General features: G+C 44.0%; 1 protein-coding gene across 4 annotated transcripts in view; it reads left to right on the top strand.

The window, feature by feature from the left end:
• Positions 1 to 370: 370 nt before the first annotated feature.
• Positions 371 to 21,823, top strand: part of POPDC3 (popeye domain cAMP effector 3) — a 49,470-nt gene continuing 28,017 nt past the window's right edge. Inside the window, exons 1-5 of one of the 4 annotated variants that reach the window (XM_090135938.1) lie at positions 371 to 609; positions 4,878 to 5,018; positions 10,209 to 10,951; positions 12,720 to 12,828; positions 13,548 to 14,697. In XM_090135938.1, coding sequence (XP_089992064.1) covers positions 10,461 to 10,951; positions 12,720 to 12,828; positions 13,548 to 13,865 — 918 coding nt within the window. In that variant the 5' untranslated portion in view covers positions 371 to 609; positions 4,878 to 5,018; positions 10,209 to 10,460 and the 3' untranslated portion in view covers positions 13,866 to 14,697. Of the gene's footprint in view, positions 610 to 4,877; positions 5,019 to 10,208; positions 10,952 to 12,719; positions 12,829 to 13,547; positions 14,698 to 21,823 lie in introns of those variants that run through there. The other 3 variants (XM_031610840.2, XM_090135939.1, XM_090135936.1) reach the window with 3 other exon arrangements.

Here is a 21,823-nt window from a genome sequence, read left to right on the forward strand (position 1 = left end):
CAATTTAACCCAAGACGGCAGTGCAGAAGATGACTTTCTGTGCTGTAAAAGCCGAGGGGGTTTGTTGGTCGATGCTGGATTTTTTTTTCCTTTCGTGCAGGCACCGAGCCGGCAGAAATAAAGCCGCGAGCGTTCCAAGGCATAAAAGTTTGGGAGGCCGCACAGCCGCCAGCTCTGCCCACCCCACAGCCCGCGGGGACGCCTCGGCCCCCAGCACGGCGGTACCGCAGCGCGTCCCGCCTCCTCCTCCCGCCACCCGCCCCACGCAGCCCCCAGCGCCCGCGAGCAGCGCCGAGAGCCCCGAGGGGAACCCCGCGGCCGGGCCGGGCAGCCCCGCAGCCCCCCGGGGCGGGCGGGAGGCGCCTGCGCGCTACGGCCGCTCGCTGCCGGCCCCGGGCTGGCGCCTCCCGCAGCCCGCCGGCGGCTGCTGCCTATTTTAGTCACAGCGGCGGCGGGGGGCCGCGGCGGGACGCGGGGCCGGGCGGGGGCTGCCGGCACCGGGAGCCGCGAGGAGCGGAGCGCCCGCGACCGCGCCGTCCCGCCCGTCCCGCACCGTCCATCCAGCCGGGAAACTTTGCCGAAGGCGCCCGGCAGGGGGCACGGGGACAGGTAAGCGGCCGCGGTGTGGTGCCGTGCCGGGGGGCGGTGGGAGGGAACCGGGCGAGGTGTCGCGGAGAGGAACGCGAGCTCGGGGCGGCCGCGGCAGCAGGGCTCGCGGAGCGGTGGGGAAGTGCGCTTCTCTCCGAAGTACGCTCCCTGTGCGCGCTTCGGGCTGCGGCCGCGCTTCCGCGGAAGTGCGCTTCGTGCCCCGCCGGCTGCGCCCTGAGCTGCCCCTGCGCTGCCTCTTTCCCACGGCAAATGGAAGAACAAATGAGCCCTGAAATTAAGGTCTGTTTCTGTCCGCGCGGTTGTTTCTTTGCGAAGAAACAGCTACAAGTGATAGAAAACATTTCTTTTCCCGAGGCTCATATATTTTTCCAAACATATTTCCAAAGTGTGGCGTTCAGTCGCTTGCCGGGCAAGCACTTTGCGTAGCGAGTTGCTCGCAGCACTGAATCGCAGAGCACGGGGTGGTGGTACGGCGATGTGGTGATGAAATCTGTCCCCCAGCAGACGGGCTCCCTGCCCGTCTCTCGATAAGGGCACTGACAGTGCGTGACTGCAGGTAAACACGCCCTCGCTGCCCGCAGCGAAATTAGGAACGGTTCCAGCATCTGTGGGGCTGACGCTGTTCAGGTTTCACGCAAAGGTTAGCACGGTGCTTGTCAGTGAAGGAGCTGAAAATTTCACGTGGGTGCTTTTAAGAAAATGCCTTGCCTGCAAAATGGCGAGAAATAGGGAGGATAGGTGTTAAAACAGGAGGAAATGCGGAGCAGGTGAATTTTGTGGCAAGAAAATGGTTTATAATGAAAGTTGAGAACAAAGTTCATGAAGGATTCAAGAATAGGCTTGTTGGCTGAACTGCATTTCATCATTGCATACAGCATGCAGCCTCTTCAGAGACGAGATTTTCTTTTAACCTTTCACGCTGCCCTTCAGAATTGAGCTGTGGTCAGTGTCCTGGTGTCTGTAAGGGGTCTGTGCCTCTGCTGCTGCTCTGTTACTCTGTGATGCCCCGTCCCTGGAGGCATTCAAGGCCAGGCTGGATGTGGCTCTGGGCAGCCTGGTCTGGTGGTTGGCAACCCTGCCTGTGGCAGGGGAGTTGAAACTAGATGATCATTGTGGTCCTTTTCAACCCAGGCCATTCTATGATTTTATGACACTCAGAGCACTGCCTCTGGCAGGTGGAAGGGAGACCAGTGCTGAACCTGAGCTCAGTGCCTGCCGCTGTGCTGTGCTGCTGGGCAGGTAGGGCCGTGTGATACTGTCTCAACAGAGAGGTACTTCTAACCCCAAGCCCTCCATTAAGGCTAAATGAATAACATCAGCAGCCCCGCTGGGGCAGCCTCACTGCCTCGTGCTCCCTCTGCTTTACTTGCAGCACTCTGTGACTCAGCATGCTGCATATCTAGATTCATAGCTGATGGCACTGCCCCTCCCCATCTAGTTCCACGTCCAGGTGTAGCACCAAACCCAGTGCTTATGTCTGTTGGGAGGTGAGGTTTGTGTCCTGTTGTCCTGTGGTGTGGCCAGATACAGGAGAGGCATTCAGTCCAAAGGCACAGCTGCACGCAGCCACTCACACCGAGTCCGTAGCTCATTGACACAGTTCTACAGCATCTGTGAAACAGGCACTGTGGCTGTTTTTTTCTGCTATTAACTTAAAAGTTGAACTGTGGAAAAGCTTAAATTTGTGCTTCACTTTGCTGTAAGTTGCTCCAGGAGAGGTGCAGGTTGGATATTAGGAAAAATATTTTCCTGGAGTGTGGTGAGGCAGTGGCACAGACTGTACGGGGAGGTGGGTGAGTCACTGTCCCTGGAGGTGTTCAGGAAAGGTGAAGATTGGCACTGAGGGATGTGGTTACTGGGCATGGTGGAGGTGTGCTGGTGGTTGGATTAGGTGATCTTGGTGATCTTTTCCAGCCTTACCGAGTCTGTGATTCTATGACTTACTGTAAAACACAACAGAACTAAATTACCACTTGCCTAGTCCTGCTCAGCATATAAATCTGATGCAACTGCATGATCCATAGTTAACAATTAAAAAAAAATTACAACTGTCTTTCCAAACTGTCCTTCCATATTTGTATTTCCTAGGAGCAGAAGACCTTAAAGAAAAAAGTGGGGGCTGTGGGGAATATTTGGCACAAATACCACGTGCTCATTTTTCCTCAGTTCTGATTCAAATTGGAGAAAAATCTGTCATTTTTTTCATGTCAGCCACCGCCTAGAGGAACGGTAGATAACATCTCCAGCACTGGCTCTGCAGCCACGGAGGATTGTGTTGTGTGCTTTATAGTGATAAATGAGCAGTCGTCCAAGTACTGTAATCTGTGTATAGTAGGCTGGTCTTTAAATATTTAAAGACTAAATAATAGCAGCTTTGCTGTATGCAGTGCTGCTAATGAACCTTAAACTATTCTATGATGTTGTGGCCTTTCCTTCTCGTTCACTGTCCTCCCTCCCCTCCCCCCATTCCCAGCTTTTTTCCACTTCTTAAAAAGATTAGGAGGGATTTGAGCAGATTGTAAGCAGAACCCAGACTTCCCAGCTGCAGCTGAATGAAATGAAGTCCTGCTGAGAGGCTCCTGCCCTGCTCTGGCTGCAGTGGGAGGGCAAGGCCAGGCCCAGGCTACTGGTGGGGTGTTGGCCTGAGCCATGCCAGCCCCTGAGGTGAGACTGGGGCATCCACAGCCCCGCGTGTGGGAAAGGTGACTGAAGGTCACCTCTAGTGACAGTTTTGACCATGGGAGCATAACCAGAGCAGAGTCCAATGCCTGGCTGGTGCTTATTCCTCAGAGTAATCCAGAAGGCACTGAAATTTTTCACACAGAGGGTGGTGATGCACTGGAACAAGTTGCCCAAGGAGACTGTGGGTGATCCATCCCTGGAGGCATTCAAGGCCAGGCTGGATGTGGCTCTGGGCAGCCTGGTCTAGTGGTTGGTGACCCTGCACATAGCAGGAGGGTTGAAACTAGATGTGGTCCTTTTCAACCCAGGCCATTCTATGATTCTATGAAATGCCACAAGTGCTTGAAGGCACCCCAGCTACTTGTTTTGATCTGGAAGATGTGGCAGTGCTGAAACATCGGTGAGACACAGAGCCCAAGGGAATGCAGATCCAGCTTCATGCTCCCATGGGGAGGCCAAAATGCATCACAGCAACTCATGAGGGTGTCCTGCCTGTTGGAGCTGTGATGTAGTGCGGGGAGAGCCGTGCTGCAGTGGCTCTGTGCTGCAATGAAGGTGCTTGCCTGGAAGCAGGTTCCTCAGGTGTGGATGCCACACATGTGTGTATCACCTTGAAGTATTTCACTGGAAGGAGGCCCTGTTCTTTGGAAAGCATTGGCAGGAAGGAATTCTGTCTTCACATGGATGAAAGTTTCTGCTGTAAGATCTGCATGGGGAATAATTTTAGAGACCTATCTGCGTTGAGTATTTTCTTTTGCCTGAAGCAGCAATGCTCAAAAGGCTGGAGCACATCTCCTATAAAGGCAGGCTGAGGGAGCTGGGCTTGTTCAGCCAGGAGAAGAGAAGGCTCTGGGGAGACCTCATTGCGGTCTTCCAGTATTTAAAGGGAGATTATAAACAGGAGGAAGACCAACATTTTACATTGTTTGATAGTAATAGGACAAGAGGGAATGGTTTTAAACTAAAGAAGAACAAATTCATGTTAAGATGTTAGGAGGAAATTCTTTATTCCAGGCTCAGCTGCCCAGAGAAGCTGTGGTGCCTCATCCCTGGAGGTTTTCAAAGCCAGGTTGGATAGGGCCCTGGGCAGCTGAGCTAGGGGGTGGTGTCCCTGTCTACCTGTGGCATAAGAGAGAATGTGATGATCTTTAAGGTCCCTTCCAGCCCAAACCGTGCCATGCTTCTGTGATTTCATTAAGAAACAAAATCATATGCAGCTGTGCAGCTTTTTAAAACTTGCCATATAACTTTCTTATAATAAGTAACTTAAAACAAAAGTCCAAAGGACACCGTTGCGGTCATCCAGTCTGACTTTGTAAAGAATGGAAAAATGGAATCATAGCAAATATCAATTTATTTTTTACTAACAGCATACCCAGTTTTCTTTTACACATCAGACAGAATCCTGACTTAATTCCCAGCAAAGGGAATTTTTGAAGTAATTACATTAGTTACCTTTGCTATCTATGCTTGCATGTCTTTGTAATCTGAATATATCTAATTTTATAGTGACTGATTATCATGGTACTTTTGTCTTTTGGATCAGTTAGTCCTTTTCTTCCTCATTCTCCTTTCTCCTCTTTCAGCTTCCTAGATGGATGCTACGGGTTGCGATGAAGTCACTGTTGTTCTCTCTGCATTGTGCAGGCTGCATTTTCTTGGGAAAACAGTTTTCCTGCACTATAGTGACACTGCTTTCTCTAGAATAGAGCTCCACAAAGTGTGAAGTAAGCTACGACCTGAGCTTGTGGCGTTAGCTGCTGTCTTAATTGCTGCATGCATGCTTTGAGCCTGGAGTGGTTTCAGGGGCTGTTTAGAAATAGGGCATTCACCCATGCTTGCCTTCAGGCGCCTGGCCTTACCTATCTGTAGGTGCATAGTTCCTGTGTTCTATATGAGTTAGACAACGCACTGTCATCCAGGGTTTGGCTATCTCAGTCCCTTTGGGTGCCTAACCCTAAGGGAGCAACTGCTGAAGTAAGGGAGCTTGGGGAAAGTGTACTACTTAAACAGCCATTAAGAGAAATGCTTATTGGTAGTAAGAGTAGTTTCCAGAAACCTAATGGAATTGGAAGAAAGGAATTCATTAATAGACATGCTGAACAAAACACTATTGCATTATGCTACAGAAAGTACTTAATAAAATTAAAGAGCAGCTTCTCTTCATATGGCTAAAGGATGGCCAGACAGGATGAGACATCCTAGCCCAGATGGGGTTCTTGGTATTCACCTATTGGATGCAGAGGCTTTGGGACCCCAGCCGTGGGATCCCAGGCTCCCCTCTGCATGCCTGAAGCAGTGAGTGCCAGGCTAGCCTGCACACAGATGTCCAAACCAGTGGGATAGAGTTGCTAAATGCAGCATAATCTCACTGTGAGTATTCAAGCATGGGTACTGGAACATCTTCCCCATGGTGGCAAAGCTGTAGCAATGTTGAGCAGGCTGACTACAAGCTCAGCATGGGCGATTGCCTCTTGTCAAATTCTGTAGTGTGATGTCCTGAGGGCTACCTGCCTGAATATGAACAGTAAAGCAGCTAAGGAATAGAGTATTTCATCTGGATAGCTTCACTTTTGACTTAATTAAAAAGACCAAAGAGAGTAATGCTTGTGGCCTCAAGGCTGGTTTTATTTTTGAGGAGAGGGGAGTGGGTGTTCAGAAATTATTGTGGTTCAAACAGAGTAATTAATATTTCTCATAATTGACTTTGAGTCATCAATGGCAAAAATGGGGTGAAGTACACCATTCTTAAGCAAATTACAATTTACGTAACTGGTGATTCTCTGTGGGAGTGCTGCAGTGAGTGGGGAAAAGGCCCATTTGGGGAGGTCATACAGTGTGCATGCAAATAACAACACAAATTCATTCTGTTTTGTCTATTTTAATATTCTGCTCATCTGAAGTTTTCAGTTGCTGGCTAGCATTTATATCAGAGAATATACTTGAGATATCCCCTTCAATGCCTGAAGCTGCAGCAAACCTATTAATTTTATCACTGTCTGATGACAGCTTAGCTCTTTCAGAAAAGCTATGGGTTGTTCTAAGTCCATGCTGCTGAATGTCTCTTGCATTTCCAATCTGGGCTGATTTTTCTCCATGCCTCAGAAAGAAGGACTTGCAGTGAGTGAAATTCCCCAAAATGGTTTGGTACCTGTGATCATGTGGTACATCTTCTTTCTGGACTGGGAGATCTTGCTGGGGCATCTATGTCTCCAGCAGCCATCAAGTCTGTGTTGTTTTGAACCTGGTAGACATGTGGTGGGGGCTGTAGCAAGACTTGGGGACGTGTGTGTGTGAGGTGCAATTTCTTTTCTTTAGCAGGGGAAAGAGTAGATAGGATTGGACAAGTACTTGGGGAAGGTGCACTTCTCCAAGTTCTCCCCCTAGGTTTGCAGTAGATTAATGGTTTAATTATAATGACTGGCCTGAAGCCCTCAAAATTGTAAATTCTGGAGTTAGAGGAACTAGAAAGAAAAATGTGAATGGCCTTATCTAGCATTAAATACCAATCAAAATTTAAAACTGTTTCTGCTCCAATCCACCCATGCTATCCTCTCTGTTCAAGTTAAAGCTTCTTAAGAAAAACTGACAAAAATGTGGCTTGCAAATGTTAGAATACTTTCTTGATTAAAACAAGTGAACCCTCTCTTTTTGTCTGTAGTTCAGCCGCTGCAAGCATGGCCACAGCCCTGAGAAACCACCTACATCAAGCAGTGTTCTTCAGTGCTTTTGGAGGGTTTGTTTTGGCTGTCCAACTCAAGCAGGGAGTGTTGGTTGAAGAGAATCTCAGCGTTCACCAGCAATGTGTGCTTTGCAGCCCAGAAAGCCAGCTGTATCCTGGGCAGCATCACAAGTGGTGTTGTCAGCAGGGAGAGGGAGGTGCACTGCTCTGCTTTCATGAGGCTCCACCTATGTCCAGGCCAGGGGACACAGCACAACAAGATGTGGAGCTATTGGAGCAGGTCCAGAGGAGGCCACAAAGATGATCAAATCACCTCTCTTATGAAGACAGGCTTTCTTATGAAGAAAAAGTTGAGGTGGTTCATGGAGAGGAGACGGCTCTGGGGAGGCCTTACAGTGGCCTTCCACTACTTAAAGGGGGGCTTCAGGAAAGCTGGAAAGGGACTCTGTACTGGGGAGTGTAGTGATAGGACAAAGGGTAATGGCTTTAGACATAAAGAGGGAAGATATTAGGAGGAAATTCTTTACTCAGAGGGTGGTGAAGCACTGGCACAGTTGCCCAGAGAAGCTGTGGGTGCCGCATCCCTGGAGGCACTCAAGGCTGGGTTGGATGAGGCCCTGGGCAGCTGAACTGGGGGGTGGCAGCCCTGCCCATGACAGGGGTATAGAACTAGATGGCCTTTAAGGTCTTTCCCAACGCAACCCAAACCATTATGTGATTCTGTATAACAGTTCAGGAGGGTGCCATGCTGGTGAGGCTGTCTTCTGTGTGAATGCTTGCCCCATGTCACACTCATTTCCTCCTCTCTGAAGGAAAGGAGATCCTCTACAGCAGCAGATGTTATCATTGTGCAAAATTTAAATAAATGGGAATTTTACATATGGTGGTTTTGAAAGATATGTTCCATTCAAAAAATACTTAGAAGTACAGGGCATTTTTGGAGTGGGATTTTCGGCTTTGTGTGTGATGGCCATCTGTCTGTGCTCTACCAGTATGCTGTTCTTTCAAATTTGCTTTGACCCATCTTGTCATGAACAGATGTTTTACAGCAGTGCTCCGTGATATAGTGCGGGTAGCCTATGAATGCTGTAAGTGGTTTGGAAATTGTACATAAATTTTGTGAAATTATTGCAATGTCATGCAACTTTACATGAACAAAGATGTTGGAAATGGAAAGGAGGAAGGAGGTTACAGTACAGATCCACAGCATTTTATTTGTGTCATGTATACAGTTCCCATGTAACGTCTCAGTCACAATCCCATTCAAAACACTGGATGTTGTGTAGAAATTGGTATTTTGACAAGAATTGGTTGGTACAAAATGTTGGCGATACAGAAGTATTAACAATAATCTATGTTACCAGTGATTGTATTTAAAAAAAAATAAATAAATAACAAAACCCTCAGCTGTGACTTTGACAGTTCAGTGAAAATGCTGAAAGGATTCAGAACAAAAGTTCAGGAACATGTCTGTTTTATCCTGCACCTATTTTACTTTCTAGTGGTTCAAAAATCTCACCAGTTGATCACGGAAGTGCTGCCTAAAATTCTGAGTGCTCTTTCGTGCCTAGATAACTGCTTTGAGGCCAATACAATTCTGAACTCCCATTCTCTGGTGCTAAATCCTATACTTAGATGAAAAACCAGTAACAATTCTGTTGGCAGAGAATAGTCTTTGGGTAAAGAGGCAAACACCAAAACTTACAGCTATAATGTGCCTCTTTCCTGTAATGCAGATCCTTCTACCAAACTAGGATAAGGATCACCTTGACTTTGGAAAGGTTCCTCTTTTTCAGCTGTGACATTTTGATAGGCCAGTGATTTCTCAGCCCTACTTCCAAACAGGGAGAGGTCCCCTCCTAAACTGTTCTTCTAAACAGACAAATGATTGTCCAGGATTTATGTATTAGTATTTTTTTAATTATGAGTTTAATGTCAGATTTTGAGTAAGTTTTAAAGAAGCAAAGATGTTGCAGTTAGGAAATGTGATGTGACTTTGCTCTGTGAATTTCTTAGATCTGACATTGTGTTGTTTTGTTTTTTGTTCTTTTTGTTTCTTTGTTTTGAAAAAGAAGGCACTGAAAGCCTTGCTGAATGATACTTGAATGCTTCATTGCACCAGCGCTACTTCTTTTAAGTGCTGACTTCTGTGGCTCTTGGAAAAAAAAGTAGCTACCTTTGATATTCTAGAGAATAATAATTTGAATAGCAAGATCTTGTTAGCTTCCTTGGTGCTCTACCAGGAAAAGAAACTGGCATCTAAAGACCTTCACTTGTATTTACACTACTGATAGGCTAATGCTCTGGTTTTGCACTTTCTAGTGCTTCTAATCTGTCACTGGAACATGTATTTTTTACTTTAAAAGAGATACAAAGAAAGCAGACTTTAATTTTATTTCTTTTGCTTTTTTAATGCTTTTCATTTGTGTATTTTACTTTTTAGTGAACTATCAGGGATACCTTGTAGTGTGGAAAAAAATAGCATTTTTAACATTTTACAGTGCTAACCAATAAAATTATGTGACCCATGGCATGAAATGATATAACGTAAAACATTTGACTGTTATTAGACTGTTCTATAAATGCCTTTTGAGAAGTATTTTGAATGATGACTCGCTTCACATTCAGATATCCCGGTCTGTTTAAAGCTACTTTTAAATTTTGTCCTTGTAGGAGAAAAGTACATCCCCTGCAATGCTCAGGTTTCCCATACTGTGATGTTTGGGGATGTAGTTTGTTGTCTCCAGGGATGAAGCAGCTTTGCTGAACTCATGAATGATAACAGAGAGGCAAAGAGGAGAAAGGAAAGTGGTTTGACAGAAATCTAGAATGACATGGAGGAAGTGAGCAAGGGACAAAAGTTTGTAATCTTTTTTTTTTGTTCCCAAACAAGGAAAAGCATTAGATGAGACTCTCGGGTGACAGGCTCAGGACCAGCAAACACAACCACTTTCTCAGCAGTTAGGCTGTGGAAAGACTTCTCACGGGATGTTGTGAATGTTATGTACACGTTATGTGGATTCAGTGGCAATTTGATAGCTCCTGCATGCTTTGTGTGTACAAAACCACAATCTTCAACAGGATGAGTGTTGAGGTTTGATCCTGGAATCATAGGGATGTAAGGGAAATCGGATGATTGTAATGCAGTCTGTGGTTTTAGACAATAAAAGCTTTGATCGTGTTTAATTGATGCAAATCACTTTATAAGTAATTCATCTTTTCTTCACTTGTCCAGATCAGATAAAACTACAGATGACATGGCCAAAGTCAAGACAACGCATGAACTGATGAGAAACAGCATTGCCTTCTGAGAACATTAGCTTCCTATTTTCTGGAAATCCTAAGTGCAACTTTACTACCAAAAGAGACCCTGCTATTATGTGATCATTGAACAGTTTGCAAGAATGGAAAAGCAAAGGACTCCACTGGCTGTATCACATCAATAACAATTTCAAAAATTCAGCTGAATCAAAAAATTAGTCCAGCCATGGGCGAAAATGCAAGTTTTTGGGAAAGCTTGATATATGCACATCCTACGTGTGTCACCTGGAAGCAAGAGGCAGAGGGATCTATCTACCACCTAGCTAGTATTCTCTTTGTTGTTGGCTTCATGGGTGGAAGTGGATTCTTTGGGCTTCTCTATGTCTTCAGTTTGCTTGGATTAGGCTTCCTCTGCTCTTCTGTTTGGGCTTGGCTGGATGTCTGTGCTGCTGATATATTCTCCTGGAATTTTATACTGTTTGTTATATGCTTTGTACAATTCATTTATGTTACCTACCAAGTTCGGAGTGTTTCCTTTGACAAAGAATTCCAGGAGCTCTACAGTGCTCTCTTCCAGCCTCTAGGAATTTCCTTAACTGTCTACAGGAAGATTGTTTTGTGCTGTGATGCAGAAGTGGTTACCCTGGAGAAGGAGCACTGTTATGCTATGCAGGGCAAAACACCTATTGACAAACTGTCTTTGCTTGTATCAGGCAGGTTTGTATCAGTTTGCTCAGACTTGCTCGCTGCAAGTGTCTTCCCATCCCTTTCTTGAAAATGAAAGCAAAAAATTGCCTCATTTGTGTATTGTTTGTTCATTTTCCAGTACAGTAGATTAAATATTAATGTGGGTAATATTAATAGGCTAAATACACTTGTCTAGGACAACGCTAATGTAGAAACACTAAGCACAAAATCTGTAATAGCCTGAAGAAAAGGATTTAAAATCATCCTTTTCCAGAGCAATGTATCATAGCACTTAACAGGTTAGGTACATAGAGGGAACAAGCAAGAACATACAGTCTTAGGCTGTATCTTGCTATCTGTTGCTTAGCTGATGAACACAGCATCTTTCTTATTTTCTTATACTGTTCAGTATAATCTGAAGCAGGTCTAAAATGTAGTTAAGAAACTGAAGATAGAGGTAAATGGTCTAATAGAGTATGCTGACTCTGCTATAGACTGTATTTGGAAGAAGGGAGGTAATAAGGAAGAGAATAAGGTCTCACAGCATGCTTCCATTGCAATGAGATGTAGTTAAGCCCTATCCAGAACTCACATAACTGACCCTACAGTTACTGCATGCTGTGGCCTTTTGTTAGACTCTGAGACAATAAATCCCAGCTGCTTGAACTCCCTGCTCACTGGATGCCCTTTTTAACAATCTTGCTGATGCTTTCCTAAAAGGAAATACTTGCTTATGTACTGCATGCAGAGTGGTCCTGGGCCACCAGAATGGTATATGTGATACACAGAGATGATGGCCGTGGTCTGAGTTTGAGGGGACACTTTGGCATTGTGCTCCATGGGTAGATGGAATCTGTGAGCTGCTTGGAGCTCATTCAGTACTATTGACAATGAACAATTTGGATCTTAAGTAATTAGCCTTACAGAAACCCAAGTTTGGAGCATTCTTTGTAGCTGTCAAGAAAGTACCATGTGGAGGTTGCTTTTGGACAGTCATACTGAGAGAGAGATGCCCATCCTTTTTTATGCACAGCCATGCAGGGAGGTCCTGCTGTGCTCCTTCAGGTGGTGTAGGGCTGCTGTTTGTGCTTTTGCAAGTACAAAACAGATGTGAAATGGGGATTCTCACAACTTGCTTTGAGGTTCAAGCAAACATTTCCTGCCCATGGCCTTCAAATTTACATAGAATTTTTTAAAAGAAAAATGTTCAAAGAAAGATTTTCTTCAGCACCTACAGAAGGCCACAGCATTCAGACAGACACCCTGCCTCCATTCTGTCTTCTGCCTCCAGAGGCAGTCTTGTGGCATTGGAATTTGTGTCCAGGATAAGGAGAAGAGCCCTGCGCAATGCATGGCATGGGGACCTTCTGCCTTGCACTCAGTCTTTTCCATATGATTCCCTGTAAACTGTATGTTTGCTATACCTAAAGCATATACTTATGGCTTCCAAGGGAAAGAGACAGCTGGTGGTGTGTGCATTGGTCTTTCACCTTGCCAGCAGACACTAGCATTTCATGAGCAAGCTTGTAAGTTGCTGCACAGAGGTGTCTCAGAATAGTGTGTGAGCTGAGTATGGCCTGGAATTATGGCTACACAATTGTCTAGTGTTCTCCTTCAACTAGTCTGATCCAATTGGGTTCAAAAAGTGTAGTGCAGTTAATACAGAGTCAGGAAATGGTTGTTTTTTCGTGCTATCAAAGCTATAGTTAAACTCTTCACCTAATAGAAGGAACATCTTGTTGCAGTTGTTGCTGCTGTACACATAATACTAACAAATTAACATATCTTGTCTTGGTAGGATCAGAGTGACAGTTGATGGGGAGTTTCTGCATTATATTTTTCCTCTTCAATTTCTGGATTCTCCTGAATGGGATTCACTGAGACCCACAGAAGAGGGAATTTTCCAGGTAAAAGTGGAGGGTTTTTTTTTGAGCAGAGAAAACTGTTGAAGCACTAAGTGGTTTAGAAATAACTTCATTTACTTGTGGGTGATGTTTGTGAAATCAAACATCTGGCATTCTGTTGTCTTGGGGAGGGATGTCAATTGGACTGGTCATGCTGTTTGTATCTTTTTTTCTGTTTGCATCCTGTTAGCACAAACAAGTGTTTCCTAAAAGCTGATCCAAGAGGTGAACTCTTGTTTGCATTTGCTGGCTGTGCTAGAATAGCTGAGATACCACATCCACTGGAGGTGGGGAGAAGATGCTTTGCCCACTGGCGGTGAAATTCAGAGCTGGCTGCAGTACTGTGTGACATGGGGGGACAGTGAGGGACATGGTGTCCTCCCAGCCTGTCACTTGTGAGCCTCTGCACTGCTGTCAGTTGGCTGGCAGCAGGGTGATAAGCTGGTCTCACTTCATGAGGGCAAGTGGCCTTTGTAGAGAGATTTTCAGACCTGTTTTGCCAGTGTGGGCTGCTGAGGGCAAAGCAGGGCTGCTTCAGCTGCCATGTACAGCAGGGGTGTGCTCACCCTGCTCACTGTTGCCAGCAGGTACAGCCTCGGGTGTCCCCTCCCTGTCAACCCTCTCTTTGCCTTTTGCAGCTTCACACACATGGATTAAGTGGCTTTAGCTGCAGCAGATACAAAGACATAATAATTAGCTGATTTTAATTTTCTGTTCTCTAGGTAACGCTTACAGCAGAGACAGATTGTCGGTATGTGGCCTGGAGGAGAAAGAAGCTGTACTTGCTGTTTGCTAAGCATCGTTTCATCTCACGCCTGTTCTCAATTTTAATCGGGAGCGACATCGCCGAAAAACTGTATGCCCTGAATGACAGGGTGCACGTGGGGAAGGGCTTTAGGTACGATATCCGCTTGCCCAACTTCTACCACACTTCGCTTCCTGAGACACCCCCAGTGCCACCCCCGCGCCGCCTGCAGAGGAGGTCCTCGGGGCGTCCACGGCCAGGTGTCCCCAATTGCAGCTCTCCCAGGAAGCAGTAGCATGGGGATGTTCTCCCTGATGGTTCCCAGAGCTGACAGGGGAAGCATCTGAGTGTAGAGATGAAGTGGAAGGAGGCTCAGTAACACCAAATTTGACTGAAGTGCCACTTACTTTAGCTGGAGTTGCTTGAATTCTTCCTGTAGAGCCAACTGGTTGGCTTGTGCATTTTGACTACTCGTGCAATATGTTTTGTTTCTGTTGATTCTTCTGTTGATCTTTTTACTTCAGGAGGAAAACAAATGATAATAGGCTGGAATTTTATTGTAATTGTGGCAGCCTCTGTGTAGTGTTTATTAAAAAAAGAAACCAAAAAACAACAACACAAAACCAACCAACTCTAACCACAGTATTTGTGATTATACTTTCTCTAAATTACTTGCCGTAATAAAATACACAGTTCTACATTAATGCAAACAACCAAGCTGTCTTCAAAACACAGTGACCTGTTTATAACACTGAATTGTTGCCATGTGAGCCTTGTTCCAATTAATGTGAAGAATGTTATAGAAAAAGCAACTAGTTGTATTGTTCTTCTTTTTGAAGAACTGAAAGAGTTTGAAGTGCTCAAATTCTTCTAACAAACAAACAAAATAAAACAACCAGTCTTGTCCCATGGGTAATTGCTTTCTCTCAGGCTATCCTAAAAGGGCATTATGTGAAAACAAGCATCAATGTAATTGCTGGCATTGGAAAAGTAAAGCAGTTAATTGCTGCAAATACGTACTAGGAAAATGATTGTGCAGTGTTTCTAATAGAATGTAATCCTACAAGACCTGGACTTCCGGGGTGTAAGTGCCATTCATGACATGTACAATAAATGTTGTTTATCAATCAGCTGTCAAACCATGGGAGTTTGTTTTACAGTATCCTTTTTAGCCAGACTTGTCAGGAAGAAATTAAGAAACAGCTGCAGCAACAAGAACAATTTTGAGCTGAAGCATTCTCGCTTAGCTTCCAGAGTCGCATCTCTGTGCCTGTGAAATTCTTGATTTAAAATATATTCTTTCTAAATCTATGGTGTTTTAGTAAAATAAGGGAGCATGAGATCAAGCTTAAGTGGGAGAAAGTGGGTTCTGAACCTTGAGGTCACTCTGCCTTTGGAGAGAAGAGTTTGAATGTCTTTTCTAGCTCACCTTCCTGCTGCTATGCTTGATGCATGCCAGTAATCCAAAAATAAGAAGCATTACTATTTTATGAGACTGTATTGCTGCTTGATAGATCTCGAGGTAGATCACTTTTTTAATATTTAAAATCAAAAATTGCTGTGCTGTTTGGTAGGACAACTACTGTGTATTTGTGTGTGCAGGTATGTGTTCAAGTTCAGATTATGTTCCTGAGGCTGGAGGGCTTAGAACAACACTGCAATCTTGTGCTTGAAAAGTAATCGGGCAGTGTGTATACAACAAATCTGTTAGAAGGGGTCTGAAACAGCATCTGTTTGCATGGCCTTCAGTGTATAAGAATGCTGTCCACGTTCTCCTTTTAGCTTTAGGCCCCTTCCTCAGAGAGAGAAATCTGCGAGGCATAAATAGCAGAGCATGTAATGCAATAATCCCTAAATCTTGCTAATAACCCTGCACATTATATATTCTGTGTTTGTTACTTTAAAACTGCTGTCATTTCCTTGGTGAAAAGAGAATTGTTAAAATATGAGAGGAGAATTCACCAACAGCTGTTGAGGGCTGGCTCAGGAAATAACGGAGGCACCAAGTACCAGAGCCTGGGAACACTTTAGGGGCATGGCTGCACTCCCTGGTTGGACGCTGCTCATTAGGTGACAGTGAAGGGATGAGGCAGCAGGCTGTGTGGTGTGACTTGCAATGATCTCTCCAACGCTGTGCTCAGCATCATGGCTCTTCCTGTAGCAGCAGGTGTTCTCATGTCATACCGTGCAGTCATAACTCAGTAGACTTACCAGGATCTTGTTGGTTGCCACTCTGTGTGCTGAGGGGCTTTCACGTTCTTTTTTTTTTAATGATTTGAAGTAGCCCCCTGACCTCCCTTTCTGGTGAAGGGCCCCAGATTTATCAATTTCTTTTGGTATAAAATGTGTTGGACCAAAATGAAGTTTATACTCACATTTTTATATGTAACAGTCCACAAACATAAAAAGATTATAGTCTAGAAACATAGAAAGATGGGGTTCTAGGCTAAGGCATAATACAAAGCTTATTGCTCTTCTCAGTATTCTTAAATATATGGAATTGTCCCATACATATGTAATAGAAAACTTGCCTTAAATAGGGCCAGCATGATCATCTTTAAAATAAGACCAAAGAGTCATGTCCAGCCATTTCTGTTTCAAGTGTACACATTCTGTTTAAGCTATAGCATACTGCTTAGAGAGAGACCTGTTCTGCAGTGACGGGGGGTGCTCCATTACTTGACTATTTTCTTCTTCTTTGTGACTAGCGTTTGCCCTAGTGTCAGTCATCTTTCCAGCCACAGCCATTTGTGATGCTTTGGTTGAATTGGTTGTTGTCAGTAGTCTCTACTAGGATATGGCTGAGTCAATATCTGAATATCTGAATAAATGTTCTTGTTTGGCTTTTGGTAGGGTGCTTTGGGGGCTTTGAGTCACCTTCTAAAAATCATTTCCCATTTTTTAGCATCTGTTTGAGTCACGACTAGCAGAACATTGTGACTGTAGAATTCAGGGCATATATCTACAATAAAATACATACACACAAAAGGACTGGAAGTGAGACACCAAGCTTTCTCCACCCCTGTTTTTTGCATCTTGACAGTGCTTCTAAAATATACTGTACAATACTCTCTGCTATGTGATTCATAAGATTGTATTTTTGGAGAATTGCATAATTTACCCTAAGTAAAGAAGTACTCATACTGATGTCAGTGAAATAATACAATCTTTTGTGATGTTGTATGTGCCCAGTACTAATTTATAGGTTAGTGAACATTTAGAGCATGATGAAGCTCTGCCTTGAGCGTTACCTGGTTGTGCCTATGTTATTACTCAGGAATAGCTTCAGGGAGGGGATTGAGCTCCTTAATAATTGGTTTAAGTGAAAAGATAATGGCCTTAATGCTACTTTGTGAACTGAGTACGCTATCATGAATCCTCTTCTTGCTCAGCAGACTTTCCTATACTCATGTTTTATGTTTTGAACAGTTCCATAATCTTCTGTGGGACCTAGAAATGTCTACATTTCTATGTGTTTACAGATAAGGCCAGCCGAATCTGGTGCACGTGGTTGTTTGCTCATTCATCTGCATCTGTTCACAGTCCAGAATTTTTAGGATATTAAACGTCACGCTGGAATCACCCTTCCAGCCTGCAGAAGGGTTCAAATTTCTTATTATTGCACATGCCAAAAAACTACATAGCTGAGGATAGTCCAAAGAGCCAAAAATAAAATAAAATAGTGTTCCACTCAGCTTTATAGAGGTCTTATTCAGGAAAGAGCTTGTTGATTGTTAGTATGAGATCTTCAAAGCAGGTCTTCCCTATCTAGTGGCCTCGGTGGCTGGTTGGCCACAGTCCTTTGGCAGAGCAATACACATCTGATAAATGCCTTTAAGAACCATACTGACCCTGAGATTGACCCTGCAGTTCACTGGGTACTGCATGCTTAACGAGCAGTAGTGTAAGCGCAGGGAATATATTCTGAGGGATGTTTTTTACTCTAGCATGCAATACTCGAAACAACACAATGCCAGAAAAGAATGTACCTCTGAGTACCTTTATAACTAATATACTATGCAAGGTAAATTGAATGTGCTTAGTGAAAAATACTATTTGATGTGATTGCCTGTGATAGCAGAAGCTGGACTGAAGGCTGAGGAGGGCCAGCCCAGTCCTAAATTTTCAAGAATTAATTGCCTTGCAGACAATTAGTGGTGGTAGAGTGATCAAAGGAAACTCAGTAATGCAAATAATTGTTTCAAACTATACACCTTTGTATGACCTCTGCTAGGATAGAGGTAGGAAAGCTGGATACAAGCTTGGGTGAAGTCGTTTCATCAGACCTCTAAAAAGGCATAAGCTTGCAATAATTAAATAATATGTTGATGAAACATTTCCAGCAAAAAAATAAAAAAGTGCTGAGTATTCAATGATTGCAAATGATAAATATAATACATATTTTACTCCATATACATGGAAAATTAAAATACAACTCAGTACTCACATAAACAGGTCTTGCAAACCATCTGTTAAAAATTAAAAGAATCCATAAGCTAATTAGATAGAAGTGAACTGTTTGAATAGACAAAAGGAAATGAACATCTATTTGCTGAATCCACATTAACAAATTAAATATTTTTCTTTCTCTCTTTCTCTCTAATAACAGAGTGCATATTTGTCTGCCCCAAAGCGTTACTGCATTACTGACATTTTTTACAATACAAAAAGGTAAATACCTTATTAAGCTTGTTTGTTAATCTCTCTTGAAAATACATACTGATCTTACATTAATCATAGAATAGAATGGCCAGGGTTGAAAAGGAGCATAATGATCATCAAGTTTCAATCCCCCTTCTATGTGCAGGGTTGCCACCCTCTAGACCAGGCTGCCTAGAGCCACAACCAGCCTGGCCTTGAATGCCTCCAGGGATGGGGCATCCACAACCTCCTTGAGCAACCTGTTCCAGTGTGTCACCACCCTCTGTGTGAAAAACTTCCTCCTAATATCTAAGCTAAACCTCCTCTGTCTCAGTTTAAGACCATTTCCCCTTGTCCTATCACTATTCACTCTTGTAAACAGCCTTTCCCCCTCCTATTTATGTGCTCCCTTCAAGTATTGGAAGTTCAGGTTTCCTAAGGAAACACATCCATTTATTTTTTTTTCCATTTGTCCAAATCACATTACCTTTCCGGTAAATTTCTGTGGGTCAGCAGATGTGGTGTTGAAGTTGTCAGAAGTAAATGGCTGAAAAATGAGAAAGGTGGTGAGCAGTGCTTGAATGCTCTTGAATGGTATTAATGACCTGGATTACAGTTTTGAGCATATTGTGTGTTAGAACAGTGAAGTGAGTAAGCAAGTAGCTCTTAATAATCCAGATTATTAATACCACCAATCAGAACATAGAGGTGCTGAGGTTTGCTATCTCACTTCATATTTCACTGTTTACAGTCTGCATTTTGTGTTCTGTGTGAGTCAAAAGCGTTGAGAGAGCTCAGCATGGAAATACCTCCCAGTGCATCAAGGTGTGCAGGTGGAGCTCTGTATGTCTTCACTGCTATTTAAGAGTGAGGCAGCAGCAGCACATCCTATGAGCAGCCAGCTGCTCCTGTCAGCCTGGGAACCAGATGGAACTGCAGGGAGCACCGCACTGGGACAGGTCTGCAGGGTTCAGGGCCACATCTACCATGACAGCTGGCAAACCATCCACTGAGGGAGCAGCTTTGCAGGTGGCTCTGCAGCAAAGAGTTTTCACCCAAGTCATCATTCTGCAAGCCAAAAGTGCTGTTAGACATTGCCATCAACTGGGGAGAAGGTGGGGTGTTCCCAAAACCTCCTGGGAGCAGAAAAACCTTATAGCAGCTGTTCTGCTGTGGATTCCCAGACATTGTCTCATCCACCAGAGCTCCTAATTAAAGGGATCCTTGATGTATTGTGGGGATATCAATATTTCCCCATATCAGCAGGGTTTTGCAGATAAGTGTATTGCAGATGATTGAGAACACAGACACTGATGTTATATAAATAAACAAGCACCGTAAAATAATGGTGGTAAATAACTACTTTAGCCATGAATCTCTTAGTTTTCACTGTTCTTAGTTCTCACCCAAACGCCTGGGGGATGTGGTGGTTTTTCAAGAGAAATGTGTAAAGGTCCCTTAGGCTGAGCAAGATGCTGAAGCCAGAAATCCCATTTCATGGCTAAGTGCTCTAAGTGCCACGTGCATGACTGTATGGAAGTGAGCAGTACCATCGCATCCTCCACCTTCCTGCTGTAAGCAGTACAGCAAGTCAGTGCTCTGAAAAGACACATCTGAGTGCCCACCATTGAGAAGTGCCCACCTGTGACGCCGGGCAGGTGAAGGGCTGTCTGGTTCCAGGGTTCTGTAGTTGTTGGTAAACAATAAGAAGCATAGAGGAGAATCCAGATGCCTAGTACTGAGTATGGGCTATTGGAGCTCCATGAGCAGGATGTGGGCGGTGAGCTGTGGTGTGGCCTTAAAGCCCATTATGTCTGCCCATGTGCATTTTTGTACACTGAGGTAAATGCAGAACGACTTATCTCCTAAAAAAAGGGGAAGTAATCCAGTCCATGTCTGGTAGGATATACGAGTATGGGTGTCAGCAATTGGTATGAAATAGCTGCTCAGCTTGAAGTCTGTGCTCTGATTGGTTCACGTAAATTAATGTTAAAAGCTTTAAAATTTGTAGTTGTGGCAGATGCTCTGTTTTACTACGAGATTTAGCTTAGGAAAAAAATATATTTTGAATATGAGGCAAAAGTGTCCCATTTTTGTTGGCAGAAAGTTAGGGCTCTCCCAGATGACTTCTGTAAGCAGCTCTTCCATGTGAAGGGAATAGGAGCACTTCTTGACAGCCGTACAGCTCCGTGTTCTGATGTTTACTGAGTCTCCACAGTCTTTGCAAAGCACACTGTGTTCTTTCAGTACGTATGTCCATACTTAAAGAATTAATGAGTAGTTACTAGTGTGAAGAAACTACATACAGATGTTTTGAAATCAGATCTGCAATATTTTTATACTGCTTTTTAGTTTTAGTTCTGAAACTGCCTTATACAGCAGCATGTGTACTTAAGCCAATATTACATGCAAAAGTAATAATCACATAAATATCTGTCTACTGCAGTATGTATCCCTGCTTTTAACCCTATACAATAGATGTTGGTTTGTTGCTTTTTTCTTTACAGAACAAGGAAGTACAATAAACATTACTCAGAAGAGTGGTCTTATCTATTCATTGAAACCAGAGGACTGTATGTAACTCTGTGTTTGCCTTTGCTTTCAAAGATTGCTCAGACAGCAGCAAGCCGCAGTGGTGTCAGATAGGGACATGTTTCTGCAGCTGTTTATAAGCTGCAGGACTGAAATCCAGCTTCTGGATCCACACACCAGTGCAGCAGAGGAGCTCAGTTGATGTGGGGCAGCCCCTCCTTTGCAGCTGCTCCACGCTGACTGTACTGTCATGGCTGAGGAAGCAGCTAATGCAGTCGAAAAATTGGGTGTTTACAATCTCCAGGTTTAGGATTACTCTGAGCAAATCCATCAAAAATTCCTGCATGACATTTGGGCTACAGCAACCTGTTCTGTGCATCTGGACTGAACTTGTGCGTTCCTGCTTTGTTTTTCGCTCTTGATATGTCATTCCTAGCATTTTTTTCAGCTTACTTTCTTCCCAGGTATGAGTGATCTTTTCCCTCAGTGGATTATTGATTTTGTTCCTACCTTTATCCTCCTCTCTTTGTGTTGGTTTTTGTTTTGCAAAGAGAAATCTAACTTAAAGAAAGCTGCCTCGTGCCCACCCCCAGTTCTTCTGAGCTCATCTGTTTACCTTTTCTTCCCCCGCAGAGCGTGCAGTGTTTTCACTCTCAAATCCTACGTGCTTTTCCTGCCACTTGTTTAAGTTATGCTGTGGGCTTATCTCCTGCCTCTCCCCTAATTCCTCTTTTTTCCTCCTTCCATGACTATTTAATATTTATTATTATTATTATTATTAGAGTTCTGCCTGCCTTTCTGGACATGTTAAACATTTCTTATCTAGTTCTGGGGTTTTTTGTTTTTGTTTTTGTTTGTTTTTGTTTTTTTGTATGGAAATAAAATTGTAGATACTTACCAATAGTAATAAAAAATATACCAGCACTCCCCCCACTCCATCCGTTGATCTTCAGAAACAAGCAGACTCCTTTGGGCTGAGCTCCCCACACTGCCCTTAACAGGCTGTGGCAACAGGTGTGCAGTGACCCAGCCTTGTGACATGTGGGGGGGGGGGGGAATTTATAGCAGGTCCCTATTTTT

The sequence above is a fragment of the Phasianus colchicus genome, chromosome 2, assembly GCF_987193195.1.
Source record: "Phasianus colchicus chromosome 2, bPhaCol1.hap1.1, whole genome shotgun sequence".
Classification (NCBI taxonomy): domain Eukaryota; kingdom Metazoa; phylum Chordata; class Aves; order Galliformes; family Phasianidae; genus Phasianus; species Phasianus colchicus.